The sequence below is a fragment of the Tiliqua scincoides genome, chromosome 3 (assembly GCF_035046505.1).
Source record: "Tiliqua scincoides isolate rTilSci1 chromosome 3, rTilSci1.hap2, whole genome shotgun sequence".
NCBI lineage: Eukaryota > Metazoa > Chordata > Lepidosauria > Squamata > Scincidae > Tiliqua > Tiliqua scincoides.
Window position 1 is genome coordinate 82,158,422 of NC_089823.1, and position 17,630 is coordinate 82,176,051.

At 39.9% G+C, this 17,630-nt stretch overlaps 1 protein-coding gene across 2 annotated transcripts in view; it reads right to left on the reverse strand.

Annotated features, from left to right (window-relative positions):
* Positions 1–17,630, reverse strand: part of SHROOM2 (shroom family member 2) — a 143,219-nt gene that overhangs the window by 16,283 nt on the left and 109,306 nt on the right. Inside the window, exons 6-7 of one of the 2 annotated variants that reach the window (XM_066621617.1) lie at positions 6,112–6,116; positions 1,618–1,734 (exon numbers count right to left, since the gene is read on the reverse strand). The exons of the other annotated variant lie outside the window; for it this stretch is intronic. Of the exons in view, the coding sequence (XP_066477714.1) occupies positions 1,618–1,734; positions 6,112–6,116 (122 nt within the window). The remainder of the gene's footprint in view (positions 1–1,617; positions 1,735–6,111; positions 6,117–17,630) is intronic. 2 annotated transcript variants of the gene reach the window in all.

Here is a 17,630-nt window from a genome sequence, read left to right on the forward strand (position 1 = left end):
CACACTATCAAGTTATACACAGATCATTCACACAAATCTTACCATTCCACTTTTACAAAACAAAATTAAGATGGCATTGTTTGGTCACGCTTAGACATGCAAAATCAGTTACACTGACACAAAATTTAGACTTGTTGGTACCAGATAACGTGGAAGAAAAACTTTTCTTTTAAGAAAAAGACAAGGTACGGCAACACTGGAAGCAAAAGCCCCTTTTGACTTCAACTAATACTACTGTAATGAACAAGAGACCTTACCCTGATCAGTCCTTGTGGTCACCCTGAGGCTTTAATATACACAGAGGGCTCAATGGGAGCAAGGTCTTGTTTGCTCTGGCACAGGATATTTCCCAGGATTCACAATCCTATGCCTATCTACTCAGACGTAAGCCCCACTGTGATCAATGGGGTTTACTCCCAAGAAAGAGCATATAGGACTGGAACCTGTCAATGTGCCATCATAGATTTTGAGGTTCGGATACTTGTTTTAGTGATGTAGGTATCATTTTGCTTTCTCTTACCCTTGAGATACTCCTAGCTTTTTCTAGAAAACCTCTAAGAAGTGGAAGACACTACTTTCCCTTGCAACTTCCTCTACTGCTAAGAATAAGCAGGGATGTGTGCACTGTGCATTCTAAACCAAGAAATCTGAAGTCGATGACATGTATAAATTGACTACTAAATTGTGTATCTGCCCATTTATTCTGGTTTTGCTACTAGTAAGAAAGGACAAAGAATTATGCGTGTAATTGGTGTCATCTCCAACTACTGGCAATGTTATTCACACACCTGTCTGTTTATCACATTCTAAAAGACACTGCTAACACCCTTTCAAGCATATTTGCAGCCAGAAGTGTTAGAAAGTGAAAAAGGAAAGCAGTGAAAATTCCAAGGAAGTTGAATTGTGTCCAGTGTGTTTTGCATTTCCATAGAACTGCATCATACAGTTCACTACAGTAACTTAGGAATCTGCTTCCAAGTATGCTTGCTAGAACAAGATCAACCAGAATATCCAAAAAATTCTTTTAAAGAAGGTATCTGTCTTTATATAAGAAATACAGAAACAAGTGTACAGCATCCCTGAGGTTATATGTCGATGTGTAGGTTAAATGAACAAAAACATAAGAAATTTTAAAATATAAAGGGAGAACAAGGGTTAGACTCACTAATATCTTAAAATATAAGATAAGCAACATTTAACGGATAAGGTACAACATAAATTAAGAAAAAAAAGAGGAGTGCAAGAACCACCAAGACAGATCTTGTAATTAAGGAAAGGATATAGTGACTTACATAATTAGGTGGTTTAAGTAGATATAATATAAATGCTTTGCATAAGAGCACCGGAACTATCCCCCACCCCACTTTCTTTTTTCAAAGTTTAGTGGTTAGGTTATTAAAGAATGCCAAAAATAAATGTTGTGACTCTTAACACCAAGGGATTGTGTAGACCTATGACAAGCGAAAGCACAACAAAGCATCAAGTGGTATTTTTGCAAGAGTAACCATGCAATCTTGTGGATGCTTACTCAGAAGTAAGTCCTATTGAATTTAGTGGGGCTTACTTTCAGGAAAGTATCTAAGATTCTAGTCTTAAAGGATTAAAAGCAAGATGTACCTCTGAGACCCAGAAAGAAGGCAGGTTTGCTCTCTGATTAGAGAAGGCTGGAGAGAACCTGTGAGCTTAGAAAAGAAGCTGAAACAGAAAAAGTCAAGAGTCTTAGGAAGCCTACTTCTTCCTTCACCGATAACAGGACAAATGGAGCAGACCAGATGTTTTCCAAAATTATTAATATACCACTTTTCAACAGAAACGTTCAAAGCAGTTTACAGACAACAATTAAAAGGCTCCCTGTCCCCAAAATGGCTCACAATCCAAAAGTGATGCAGAAGGAACACCAGCCATCAGCCATTAGAAAAGACACTGATGAATGAAACAGAAACGTTAAAATCCTATCTCTGTGGAGGCAAAATGCCACTTTGCTGTGAAATTCAAGAAAGTCATGCTTTCACTTATATCTGCCACCAGTAACAGGAGGTAAATTCTATTTTTACTTAAATAATTTCAGAACTATTTTTATCATACTGATGATACTGAGAATAGTTCCTGGCAGCAGAACTGAAGAACAACTATACATCAGTAGTTATCACAAAAATAGCTGAATTCTTCATGGATGCTTCCACTTTCTACATGGATAATTCACCTCTACATTTGAAAATGTCCCATCAGGATGTTTAATGCATGCAGTTAGCTAATTCTAGGTGTCACTCTGAACAACATGCATATGGGCTGGTGTAAGTGACATTCTTAAAGCTTTCAGACAAGAGATTTTCAGATACATTTCCAGCATCTTAATGGGAAATGTGCTAAAAGTTGTGCAAAAGGAATATATACCTGCATTTCTCATAAATTTTAAAAAGTGCTAATCATAGGATGTATTAAGTAGCACTGATCTAAACTTTTAAATGCATTTAGACATGGAGAACAGAAATATCACTGGCTATCTACCATGGCAGCCAAACATTCAGCATCTGTTTGCAGAAACAGATGTGGTTAAACTGGCACTGCATTTTACATTATACCCTGCAGGTCATGTTCCTGATGCATCTGTCTGTATACTGCTGGTAAAAAGGATCATGACCTAGCTAAATCATGTTTTTATTTTAATTAAGAAAACTGCTATAGGAACAATTTTTTAAGTTGAAGAGCAATATGTAAATATTCTTAATAATAAACCTGTGATTCATCAATTCTATGAGAAGCAGACCTTTATTATACCTTTTCCAGTAAGGTGACCAAGGTCACGTCAGTTCTATTCATAGAGGGTGGCATCCATAGCTACACTTGCAGATTGGGGTGTTAGACATAGTGGTATCCGGCAATGCTGTCCAAGCGCCAACAGAAGAGTCACTTTTTATCTTGTGCAATGCATTTGGCCAAAATGCACAGCCACAAGCGCGCAATGTTTTCAGCTACCTCAAGGCGTACCCTGGAACACAGGCAACATCCTTCTGCTTGTGCAATAGTACTTCACTAACAGTACTTCCACTACTGGAAGACAACCTTTGGATGCCATCCACGTTTTCTAGAGGTGGTACCTTTGCTTACAGCAAGAATAATTTTCTTTTAAAAAGCCACATAAAGGAAGATACGTATAATGATCTTTCAACATCAGAACATTCAATGTTTTATTTTGATATGTTTTACTTTAAAAACAGAGTTCTTCGTCCACACAATCTTTCTTGAACGATTGCCACTTTGTATGTGTCAAGCCTCTTATTGAGCAAGGTGCAAAACTAAAATTTATTTTGCTCTTCATTCCACAATCTCACTTTCCTCAAAAATTACATTTTATTAAAATTTACTGCAATCAACTTCACATTTCTATTGTATCAGTTTTTCAGAGTGCTGCTAGTAATAAACAGAAGGCGAATCTGAGCAGGAAACAAATCATTCCTCAATTGATCAACAGCTACAGATTTGGTTTTTTACAAAAAAGCATCATTTGACAAATTAAATACAGACACTTGGATCCTTGGTTCATAGGAGATGAGGCTTATCTGCCCATTAACTTCAAGAAAGCCAGGAATTCACTAAAAATCTGCCATCAATTATACAGATTTACTTTATATAGAACCACAAACATTATGGAATGGAACCAAACTGAGATGTCAGCCATAAATTTTGTCACTGATGTAGTCTTAAAAATATCCTAAATTAGAATTGGGGGAGGGGGGAGCACACACTTGTATATAACAGAAGTGCCTGGAGGGGATGTAGTGTGCCTGAGTGTTTCGTTCACTGAGACATACTGGACTTCCTGGCACTTCTGAGGTTAATGGGCACCAGCGTTGGGGCAACATTAGCCTAAAGAAGTACTTCTTCACATAACAATGAATGGGATAAAATCAATTTTATTGTACTTAGGGACACCATTGGGGTTACCCTAACCTTAGTGACTGACCACTATGAAATTTCGTACATTTACTTTATAAAATGTTTTTACACTGTATGAGGGATATACTTTTCCAGAGGTGCTAATGAAGCCTGTACCTATTTGCACAGCTCCACCCCTTAATCTGCATACTTGCAAAGTGGATTCCATTTTGGTAACAGCACAATGGTATAGAGCAGTGTTTCTCAAATTATGGGTCAGGACCCATTAGGTGGGTCACAAGCCAATTTAAGGAGGGTCCCCATTCATTTCAATATTTTATTTTTAATATATTAGACTTGATGCTACCATAGTATATGACTGCATTTGGAGAAATGTTACAGATCTGACAAATCTCATGAACCTTTTAGAATTCTTTGAAAAGATCAACAGGCATGTGGATGCGGGAGAACCTGTGGACATTATATATCTGGACTTTCAGAAGGCATCTGACACACCAAAGGCTGCTGAGAAAACTCCACAGTCAGAGAATTAGAGGGCAGGTCCTCTCATGGATTAGGAACGGGTTGAGGTCCAGGAAGCAGAGAGTGGGTGTCAGTGGGCACTTTTCACAATGGAGAGAGGTGGAAAGTGGAGTGCCCCAAGGATCTGTCCTGGGACCTGTACTTTTCAACCTGTTCATAAATGACCTGGAGGCAGGGCTAAGCAGCAAGGTGGACAAGTTTGCAGAAGTTTGCAGATGTCACCAAACTTTTCCAAGTGGTGAAGACCAGAAGAGACTGTGAAGAGCTCCAGAAGGATTTCTCCAAACTGGGAGACTGGGCAGCAAAATGGCAGATGCTTTTCAATGTAAGTAAGTGTAGTCATGGACATTGGGGCAAAGAATCAAAACTTTACATATAGGCTAATGGGTTCTGAGCTGTTTGAGACAGATCAGGAGAGAGATCTTGGGGTCCTTGTGGACAGCTCAATGAAAAGGTCAACCCAATGTGCGGCAGCAGTGAAGAGGGCTAATTCTATGCTTGGGATCATTAGGAAAGGCATTGAGAATAAGACAGCTAATATTGTAATGCCATTGAACAAATCTATGGTAAGGCCACACCTGGAGTATTGTGTCCAGTTCTGGTTGCCACATCTCAAAAAGAATATAATGGAAATGGAAAAGGTGCAGAAGAGAGCGAACAAAATGATTATTGGGCTGGGGTACCTCCCTTAGGAGGAAAGGCTATCGCATCTGGGGCTCTTCAGTCAAGAAAAGAGGCGCCTGAGGGGGAGATGATTGAGATATACAAAATCATGCAGGGGTTGGACAGAGTAGATAGAGAGATGCTCTTTTCCCTCTCACATAACACCAGAACCAGGGGACATCCACTAAAGTTGAGTGTTGGGAGAGTTAGGAAAGACAGAAGAAAATATTATAAACCAGCGTGTAATTGGCTTGTGGAATTTTTTGCCACAGGAAGTAGTGATAGCATCTTGCCTGGATGCCTTTAAGAGGGGATTGGACAAATTTCTGGAGGAAAAGTTCATTACGGGTTACAAGTCATAACAGGCAAGCTCTTGGTTTTAGAGGCAGGCTGCCTCTGATTGCCAAATGCAGGGGAGGCCACCGGGACGCAGATTGTGTCTGTTGTCTTGTGTGCTTCCTGGGCACTGGTGGGCCACTGTGAGATACAGGAAGCTGGACTACATGGGCCTTTGGCCTGATCCAGCAGGACTCTTCTTATGTTCTCATGTTCTTAGATCTATACTTTGAACAGGCTATTATGTATATACTTTTAACAATGATAGTTAATGAGACTTAAGTGTGGGTAGGATTGCAGACTAGGATTGTTAAAAATCGTCCTGCTTGATTATATCACTTCTGGTCATGACATCACTTCCAGTGGGTTCTTATTCTAAAAAGTGGGCCCTGGTTCTAAAAGTTTGAGAACCACTGGGATAGAGTAATTAGAGATAACTTTCATTGTATCAATAAAATGGGGCATTATCATGCATTAGCTCAAGGAAGGTAAAATTACAAACCAGAACTTGTTGCACATGATCACCAAATTAGTTGTTTCAAAGGCTATAACTTCACGTTTAATACAGCATTTAGCAGGAGCAAGACATTTTTGGAATATGCAGACTCTCAGACTATTCTCAGGCCCATGTGTAATTGCGAACTCCACCCACCTTAACTTAGCCAAGAGTAGTTTCAGAATACTTGTTTACACAGGCACTTATCCCAATTTGTCAGGATAATTGGTCTCAAAGAAGTTTGCACTGCTTTTCATAGTAAAGTTAATATTTTAATTGAAGCACGTACATGGGTCTTGGGAAATTCAACAAAGGGGTTTTCAAATAGGATAAAATGTATCTTTCCTATTGTGGTTGTTTATAAAAAAAAAAAGCAAATTAAGAAGATAATAGTATACATTTCATATTTCTAAAAAAACAAAAATGCTCCAAGACAGATAAAATCTCTGAATTTCTGATGCACGTTTAGATATGGGCTCATGCAAGGAAGATGGAAAAAAGGAATTTGGGACATATTTCAGTACAAACTGTGGAATTCAATTTGTCATGCACATTTGAGAAAAGCTGTAAAAAAAGACAAAAAGACAATGGGGATTACCAATATTGCATGCTTGAACAAGCATTTCATTTCAATCCAACTATCTTTAACATAACCACTATACAAACTTTGACTTCTTTCCCAAGTTTTCATCAAAGCTCAAAACAAATATACAATTCAGATGATCTTAGGGAACCCTCTGCATGGTATCAGTGGGTAACATTCAGGAGAAACCACAGCATGAAAAATAGCGATAGAACCATATGACGTTGACACAAAGATGGTTGGAAGGAAAGGGGTGGCTGCATTCAACGCAATTCAGGGTGGTGATTTCTCATGCAAAACATGCCAGTGATATTACACCTGAAGAGAACTGATCTTACTGTTCAGAAAGGAGAAAAGAAAGCAAGCTTCAAGCACCAGAAGAACCCCAGAGGCAAAACCTGTGAAGTGTTACAGCAGGAGTAATTATTGAGAAGTCCACTCTGAAGTCTAAAGTTTTAACTTTACTGAATTTGTAGAACACAACTGAGCACTATACGTTCAGAACATTTCATGTTTGAGATCACATCAACAAAGAAAACAACGCCCACTGAAAAATATATCAATATATTAAAAAAGACAATCATTTCATAAAGGGCAACATAGCATTTTCTTTCAATGTCATGGAAACTTAAGTTATCATCATATTATATGCTCATCAAACAATTGAACATTTGGGTGTTCACTGATATTTGAGCTACATGCCTGCCTCAAAAGGAAGCAATATAGAATTCTCTATTGTTTTCATCAGAAGGTCTAAAAATAAAGTTACATATTTGTATCTCTCACAATATTTCTTTTCGGGGAGTCTGACTTATAGTAATTCAGAGTCACATCTAAAAGTAAACAAGGTTCCTTCCTGCTAGCATAGCCAGAAGTGCATGTCATGGGCTGACACCAAAGAGCCTATCTCTTGTCTCCCCTAAAATAATCAGTAATGCAGAATATCTGGAGTGATGCAATTGTGTTGAGACCCTTGAGGCTGTTATTTGGGGGTAACCCTTTAAACATGATGTCCGGGTTTTTTCAAGGATTCCTCTAGGAAGTAGAAAACTGTAGTGGGTCCTTCTACAAAAATATGTTCTTCTATCCTTTCACCTCCCCACACATCTGATCTGAAAAGTAGCAGACCATTATGACTCATAGCTAATTAGCTTTCAAACAATCACAGTATATTAATCTTCATGTTTGTATAGATATTTTTAATAGCCAAAGTAGGGTCCTTTATTAGGGTCCTTTATTCATCCTTTATTAGGATGAATCAGAAAGTAACAGAGTCACGCAGCAAGCTTATGAATCCTATAGGATTTTCTGTCAGGCAAAATAGTATGCAAAAGAGGAGGAAATAAGACAGCTGGGATGTATGATAGATTCACCAATAATCTGCAGCTTGAAAAATCACAAACAGAAGTTTAGAAGAGATTTTCATCCAGATTTCAGTCAGCCTCTGAAGGGTGAGATACAGCTTCAACACATACACAAGGCTGCTTAGACAAGGGAAAGATAAAATGGTAGAGCTCAACTGGAAATATAATCTGCAAGTTAGTTCGATCTAATCTCTAAAATTAACTTGAAACGCATCGGTTCCTGTGAAGATTATCAGGAAAAAAGCAGAGCAACCTCCAGCATTCCCTGTAAGAACTGTACACACTGTGTGGAGACTTTTATGGTTGCACAGTGCAGCCTCCAGACCAGGGGTGTGAAACATAAGGCTCGTGGGCTGCATCCGGTACATGGAAGCTCTTTATTCAGCCCTCGGACTCTCCCACCACCAGCTTTTCAGTTCTCAGCTGTTGAGCTGTGCTAAGGTGTCGCTGTGTTTATTTCTGGTCGCTGTGCTTATTTCTGCTTAACGACATCACTGCCAACCCTCAGCAGGCATCATGAATTCTATTTCACCCACTGTACGAAATGAGTTTGACTCCCCTGCCCCAGAAATTCATCAAAGACATCTCCATGTCACTGCCAACTTCTGAGTAGCCAAGCTTTGATCTCTATAGAGCTCAGCTACAGGGGGAGCAGTGGCAACCACCAACCACCTCCAACTTGAACCCAGAAAACAGGACCAGTGACATTAGATGCTTTCAGGGATAGTAACAAATCCTTGTGCTCCATAATGATCTTCACCACATTTGCTTCCCAAAATGAATTTAGGGGAATCCTTGCATTCTACATTATGCATTCTACATAAATATTACTATGAAGAGAAAGAGGAGATGAGTGCTGTTGCTTTTGATGGCAACAGCCATATATCATCCATAACTTCTAAGCCAGGGGTGTCAAACATAAGGCTCGAGGGCTGGATGCTTGAACTACACTGAGATTGACTTAACACTGTTTGCAGAGAAAAATGAATATTAACAAGAAGCCAAACTGAGTAACCAGCAGAACAAGAGAGAAGATTTTTAAAAAGTTGGCATCTGAGTGAAATACAGGATTAAGGGAGTATGTGCGTGAGAGAGATAAGAGAAGGAGAAGGAAGAAACAAGAGGAATGTGAAGCACACTTAGCAGCTCTTGAGATGGGGGAAGGCAAGGCAAAGGCAGTCACAGGGCAACACAGTCAAAGAAATGGAAGACAAAGAGGATTTTCATAAATGAATTAAAATTAAGTAATTCAGGAATCAGAAATATAGGAAGACGGGCAGTTGTACAGAAAGGAGTTCCCGCCCCTTGCATTTTGGCTTTTTCTAATATATATAGAGATATTTAAAATTGGTGTTATTTCTTTGAAAATGTGTTGAATTAAAACACAAAATGTGGTGTTTTGTGTTTTTATTTAGTTATCAACAAAAACAAACCCCTCTACTAATATACTGCATTTCCTTTAATAGCGGTAAACAATTTATCATATAAAAAAATCATCATTCATTCCACAGACATAATGGATTCCATGATTTGCGGTTTTATAAAATCTAGCTTCCGAGATGCTTTCTAGAATTAATTCAAATGCCGTTCAAGTCAGTTCCACACAGTACCGGTCATGGATAGATCTGCATTGTGCATTGTTCTCCCTAACCATTCTCCCATTTCACTGCTGGAAATTTCTAAGACTATTCAGTCTGACATGAGCATGGTCTGAAAGCATATGATATGGCAAATGCTGTTGAAACCAAGTCGGTCTGGGCCTGACTGCAGGAAGGAAGGAAGACTACCAAGGAGGTCCATCACACCACCTTAAGTTCCACCAAGGAAGAAAGGCAACATAGAATTATTACAAATATTTCTATACAGTCATGCCTTGTTATCTGCAAGGGTTCAGTTCCCAGAACTCCTGCAGATACCGAAACACGCAGATAATGAAATCCACAGGTCAGGCACACCAGACCCTCCAAATGTGAAGCAAGTTGTGCTCCTGATGCATTTGGAGGGTGTTTTGAGGGCCGGGAGGGCTGTCTGTGACCTCCCTGGCACTCAGAATGACTTCTAAATGCATTAAAATGTCACAGTTCCCCCCCCCTCTGAAAACTAGAAGTAGCATTGAAATGTCTTTAGAAGGCAATCTGAGGGTCATTCTTTAGAAGGCATTCTGAGCACAGAGTCAGTTGCGTTCACAGGGCAACAGATCTGGCCAATACACAGCCTGGAACCTGCAGTTAGATAAAACCACAGGTTCCAAATCTGCGGATAATCAGTCTGGACTTGTACTACTTTTCAACAAAAGTAGTTTTTGGAAAAGCATGTTGAAAAAAGGTGGAAAAATGTGTTGGGTGATGCTTGGGAGGGACAGAGTCATCCCTATAAAAAGGGTGACATCATGAGAGACATGGCAGTGTGAGGTGTGTTAGCTATTTCAAGAGAAAGAGGACCAGTCACTGTGGACTGTCCCTCCTTCCAGCCCTTCCCTCAGCCTGAAGAAACAGAGGTTTTGACAGTGAGCCCTCTAGCCCAAAGTAGCTGCTTGTGATTGCTAGGTCAGATAAGTGCTCCCACATTTGGAATATGATTTTAGACTAGGGTGCCAAGTTGGCTGGTATTACAGAGACTTACAGCCCAATCCTAACTGGGCTAGCACTGGCACAGCAACTATTGCGCCGGCATTAGCTGGTGCAAACATGCCGTTAAACATGTTTGTGATAACTTATCAGTAAGGAGCACCAGTAGGAAAGGATGCACAGTCAGTTTTGAGTGCCTCTGTGTTGTGCTGGATAAACAAGACAACACTGGGATTCTGTTGTGTACCGACTACCTTGCTGCCCAATAGTCTTCCTGCCTGAGTTGGCCCACGTGGTGGCATTGGAGTCCCCCAGCTTACTGATGCCTGGGGATTTCAGTGTTCATGGTGAGGCCCCAGGGCCTCGGTGATGGCTTCTAGGCTTTGGAATTTCCATCTGGAGGACTTGGGAACTGCCTGTTACGATATTCCAACAGTGGCTCAAGACACATTTATTTCATTTGGCTTCTAGTTAGGTCTCTGGGTTTGATGGCCTTCCCCCAGGTTATGCATTATGATTGGTGAGCCATCTATCTGCTGGTTATTGATTTATTGGTTTGTTTTTATCCTCTCTAAAAGAGAATTTTTAGCCATTTTAAATAAGATATGTATCATGTATATTGGGTATTTTATTGTTATTCTTAAAGTAATATATAATATGTATATTATGTATTTGTACATTGTAATCTTTAATGTTTCATCTTGTAAGTTGCTTTGATTAGGGTCAAGAAAAGAAAGGGCACGAATACTCCAAATAAATAAACAAGATCTTTATTCTCACTTCTTGTTCCAAAAGCGACTATCCCACAGAACAACATATCTTACTGCCTGAGCACTTTTTAACAGAAGCACAGTTAAGTGATCAGGAGGCAGTGCCTTTTATTGGAACAACTTATTTAAGTGTAGATGTGTAAAAACTTCCAAGATACAAAGGTCTTGGAAATATTTCTAGGAAAATATGTCATGGGTAAGGGAGGGGGATAGCTTAATAACTGCCAGTATGGTGTTGTATGCCCAACCTACTTCACAGGGATGTTGTGAGAATAAAATGGATGAAGAAATGGAAAGAGTAGTGCATAATGTCTTGAGCAACTTGGACAATGGGGGCTATTAGCTCAGACATGTCTAGTCCCATAAGCAGAGTCCTTGAAATTGTCTGAATTATCTGGGCTCAATGCCCTACTTATCAAATTCAGTGGTACCTTCATATTTTCATTTACAATTGACAGATCACACCACTGTACGATCTCTGATATGTACTTTTATAGTACATAAGGTGCCTTATATATTTGAAAACAAAGGAAGTAATACAGACTCCATTTGGTGCTGAGGAAACAGTAGTTTACCCATAATAAAGGCCTTCTGTTTGAGGACCCTTGATTGTGCGTTCCCCCATAGGTAAAGGTGTTTGTTTCCGGTGAGTAAGATAGGATTACAGCCTAAGTCTTACTGAACACAACAGGCTTACTTCTGAGTAAGGTAAATAACACCATTTTCAAACACATTACCCATCGGAGAACAAATGCTTTGAATGCACAAGATTCCGGGTTCAATCTTCAGTAATTCCAGTTAAAGGAACTTTTCTAGCCAAGCTGGGAAAGATCCCTGCCTGAGGCCTTGAAAAGCTGCTGCCATTCAGAGTATACAACACTGGGCTAGACAGACCCAAGCAATTCTATGCTTGGGATCATTAGAAAAGGTATTGAGAACAAAACAGCTAATATTATAACGCCATTGTACAAATCTATGGTAAGGCCACACCTGGAGTATTGTGTTCAGTTCTGGTCGCTGCATCTCAAAAAAGACATAGTGGAAATGGGAAAGTGCAAAAGAGAGCGACTAAGATGATTACAGGGCTGGGGCACCTTCCTTATGAGGAAAGGCTATGGCGTTTGGGCCTCTTCAGCCTAGAAAAGAGGCGCCTGAGGGGGGACATGATTGAGACATACAAAATTATGCAGGGGGTGGACAGAGTGGATAGAGAGATGCTCTTTACACTCTCACCTAACACCAGAACCAGGGGACATCCGCTAAAATTGAGTGTTGGGAGAGTTAAAACAGACAAGAGAAAATATTTCTTTACTCAGTGTGTGGTTCGTCTGTGGAACTCCTTGCCATAGGATGTGGTGACGGCATCTGGCCTGGACGCCTTTAAAAGGGGATTGGACAAGTTTCTGAAGGAAAAATCCATTACGGGGTACAAGCCATGATATGTATGCACAGCCTCCTGATTTTAGAAATGGGCTATGTCAGAAGGCCAGATGCATGGGAGGGCACCAGGATGAGGTCTCTTGTTATCTGGTGTGCTCCCTGGGGCATTTGGTGGGCCGCTGTGAGATACAGGAAGCTGGACTAGATGGGCTTATGGCCTGATCCAGTGGGGCTGTTCTTATGTTCTTATGACTCAGTATAAACCAGGTGCGAACAACAATTTTGGTCTTGGGACAATGATCAACAACTTAGACATGTGCATACTCGCTTACTCTCTCACAGACAGCAAGGGAACAGAGTAAATGAGATCTTTCTGTCCATTTCTGCTCAACAAACATTGAATCAGGTCTGTCTGCTATTGAATGAGTCCCTGCCCATGTCCTTTGGAAACCCACATGATTAATAGGTGTCATATTGCTCACTCCATGTGTCAAGATCCTCTTCCTGGACCTGGTATAATAATACAATTCTAAATTGCCTTGTGTGAGCTCTGTAATAAATACGCTTAGGCTACACTATAATTAGTGGGAGTTAAAAGGAAGAGTGGACTGATAAAAGATAAGTCAAATAATTGTTATTACAACCAAGTAATCCTTATTAAAAATAGGAGAAAACAACCTTTCTCCAGACTCAGAGTCAGTCTCAGGTCCAGTGAATCACTGCATCTAATGCATCACTGCTCCAGGTATTTCAAACAATTTACCTGTACAGCAAAAATAAGAGAGCAACTGCAGAATGATAAATCTAACTGTTGTTTGTGCTCAGTTTTAAGCACTGACTTGCATACAACCTGAAGCACTGAAGAGGAGGCACAGCTTAAATATGTAGGGAGGCACCTGGTATCGATTTCTCATAGGCCTGAATTATTTCACATGCGTGTGTGGGGGTGGCAAGTGACATCTGGGTAGTGACATCTGAGAACAACAAGATATGTTTGAGTCAAGTTGCCTGCATAGACCATTATGGGCCCACCAATATTGGTGATTAAATGACCTTCAGATGAGATAGTGCAAAGTTTATTAATCTTATTAGTCAAAAATGACTTTTCAGTCTATGCATCCTTTCTCCTACAAACGACACCAAGATTAGCTTTAGATCCTATCTTGCCATATAGGAACATAATGTACAAGATCCCTTTGCTTCAGTCTTTCAAGCTCTGATGCCTGAGATGCATGAAACTTCAAGAGCTTCAATATCTAGGGCAGAGGGATGCAAAAGCTTCACTTTTGACACACTGCTGGAAAAAAATTGAAAGCCGAATAACAGCAAAATACTCTCTAAACCTTACACAGATGCCAATCACCCTACCATGGGTGCCAATTATTAAGCATTTATACCACCATATGCTATGGAATTTTACAGTTCAAATCTAGCATAGGTGGTGACAAAGCTTTTCTCCCCATGCAATCAAGCAGCTCTGTTCATTGCAAAGATCAGGAAGTGATCTGACTATCATCAGGCCACAGGGTTCTTTTCTGCCACACAACCCCAAGCTATCCTCGGAAAAAGGAGGGATGCTTGTGACAAGTTGAAATGAAGAATATCCTTATGGACCAATACTAACCTATAATTAGATTATAGGTCAGTATTAATACCATATATGTAATATCATACAAAAACAGACATGAACTGAAAGTTTGCTTGCAAACAATGTAAAATTAAACATGCATCTATATTTCTATCGACAATTTGAGATACAGAATGACGCATGAGCAACAAAGAAATCATACAAATGCATTTCTGGGTCCTGCTGATGACAACTGCATGAAGATCATTTGAAAAGGAAAGACTTACTGAATGGTATGTGCACATCAACACAAATAGCTTTCCCCTAGAAACATTGCCTGAAGTAACTGGTTGCAAACAAAGCCCAAAAAGGAAAGAATGAAACAAGGTATCACAAACCAAACGAACAATAGCAAGTACTTGTTTGGCAAATACAATTCTCACCTGCATTCCTCCTGACCTTAGAGCTGCTGTTGCAGTTGCACAGCACTTTGGAGATTCTTTGAACACCTTGGAAATACTGCTCTTATGCTCAAGCCAAGTGTGTATATGCTTCAATCCCATACAATACATAGCCTGTTATAGGCAGTCAAGTCATACAGCCATTTGAAAGCCATTTGAAATTCCTCTGATTTCCCTGTGGCTTGCTCCCAGGTTTCTATTGATCAGGCTGTATGGCAGTCAAGCCTGTTTCACCAGAATCTCTCATGAGTGCTTCATTTCATTACTTGCATGCCAGCATGTGTGGCTATCAGTCAACAACGAAACACGGAACACAATTGAGAGGAGATCTCTTGCAATGATGCAGGAATTGAATCTTTGGTGCTTTAACGAAAACCCAGTCACAACCAAAAAGCTTTAAAGCACATAATCCTTTTAGAATTTGCTGTGTGTTACTCAGTGAAAAGTGCTTTAAAGACATTGCTGTTCAACATCACATTTGTGTTTAAGCAATATTACAGCGCAATATCACATTTGTTCTACACGGATGATCTCCAAAGGATTTCATCCCAGCAGAGAAAGCCATGACAATACATGGTATACTCTTGCAGCAGATTTCAAAACCAGTAGTGAAAAGACAAACCACTTAAAAAACGAAAGCAAGAGACTAAGCATATTCTATAAATGGCAAACCACCATAGGGACAAAAGAGAAGCACATGTAGCCATGCAGGCAATGGAATGTCATTCATAGAATGAGGCTTGTTAGAAAAATCATTTGCATTTCTCCCACCCTTTTCATTAAAAAAAGATTATCTCCTGTGGATGTGCGTGTATTTCCAATTAAACACCCCCCCCCCGTAAGAGTCTAATCCCAGAGTATTCCTAATGTGTGCATTAGATATTAAAACATACACAAGTAAATAAAACAGCAGACAAAGACAAAAAATAGATTTTATAGACAAGTAGTTTTCTCCTGGGACTATCAAACTAGAAGCAAAAATAAATCCATTTCACTCCCCACCCCCACCCCCTGACCCATTTTCATCAGTTAACAAAAACAGCCATAGCTTTCAACATCCGTTTTTCATTGAGACCAGGCTTTTTACTCACCGTTTACTTTCAGCAATCCCAGCCAATACTTTTATATATACTAAGCCTCATGCCTTCTGATGCTTCAGGAAAAGCAAACACACACCAATCACCATTTGAACTTGCACCACAGTGACAGTGCTAGCTCACACAGCTGTAAGCATGAACATCTCGCCTCAACCCACCGCTAAGGACGGGCTTGTAGCCGCAGAAATGAAGGATAAACAGACTTCAACCCAGAACAGAAATGCTTTGGAAAAACACTGTCTTCTAATTCCTCTGCGCATTGTGATAACTGTGAAAGCAAAAGCACCTTGAAAAACAGCACACACAATGAATACAACTGGCTGGAATAAAAGGTCTCCCATCAATGCATTTCTTAAAAAAAAAAATCTCCAGAAACCAGAGCATACATTGAAAAAGTACTCTCTTATTCAATGTCTCACCCAGTGCAATATTTTAGAGCAGCTTCTGCAGTCAGGGAAGGACACACAGGTCTGGCACATAAAAATAAGTCCTGCCCATGGCTGCATGATGATAAGTCCCATTGATTTCAGTGGGATTTACCCGCACATAGCTGTGGGCAGCATTGCAGACAATGAGAACAAAAGAAATATTGTATAAAATGACTACTGCAAGACAAAGCAAACACATCCACAAAATCAACTTTGCACTTAATGACAGTAAATGTGAGTCAGTGTGCTACCATAATGCGAAATTGTGTTCACTTACCAGCATGAATAAACATTTGCCGCTATTCATTTGGATTCAGGAAGGCTGCATCCTTGCAAATGCATGACAGGGAGCCAGAAGGAACGGAATCTGCTCTAGCCTCTGCCTCAAGTGCTGTCATACAGATGGTTTTCAAAGCCATGCCTCACAACAGCTGGCTTGTTTTTGCCTTCTCATGAGACTGACAAGTTCATACACGCACTGTCAACTTTAACCTCAGTGACAGAAGGCTCGGCTTGTACCACATGTTACATCATCAGAAATTCTTGATGGAGGGGAGGTTACAGACTTCAAAAGTTCCGTCTTCTTTTTTTAACCCCCCTCAAAAAAAAAGAATTTTGTAAATACACTGTTCTGTGCTTCAGAAGCCACATCTTGTGTCCGCAATGTCAGCATCAATTAGATTTCATCATTTTTTTTTTTAATTCAAGTAATATACTATTACCTTACCTGCACAGCCTCAAACTTTAGGGAAAGCAGAAAGTATATTTTGTTATTTACCTTCACAATCTAAAAAATTGCTATGTCAATTCCACACTCACACACATTTCAGAGTGACTTCTGAGAGAACAATGCACGCCATCTCGCATGCGAGCATAACCTACACAACCTGTTTGACTGGACACCATTGTGTGATGGAAAAACAAACATAGGTAGTGAGAGAAATGGGGACTCTACTATACACATCTCTGGGGAAAAAAATTGTCTGTATACACCGTCTTAGCAGATATTCAGTGTTAGGGGCTCCAGCTATCAGGACTTGCAGACACTGACACATTCGTAGGAACGAAAAGATTTGCTCCCATTTGTTTCAGACAAACATAATGTTCGCTTTTTAAAAAAGTTGCTTCCATGCAGCACTGACCTGTTGTTTTCAGGGTTGTGCTTGAGGCTTTCAAACCACTCTTAGCAATTTACTGGACAAAATATCAAGGATGTTTGCTATGCACGCAAGGGGTTCAAACAACCCCAAGCAGTGATTCCTGAAAGAAGCGTAATATGCAAACAAGGGCAGAAGTTATACAGAATCCAGTTTCCCTGGAAGTGTGCTGGAGCTGTGTGGAACCAGCTTTACTGAGGACTGGTTTGTGTATTCCAGCTTAGCCACAAACTGCATATGGTCTTTAAAATTACGTATATAGTAGAAATGATTCTCACACAAAATTGGCAAGCTTTTGAAAGGCAGTGTTTTGGAAAATGTGTTTGGCCAAAACCCTTAACA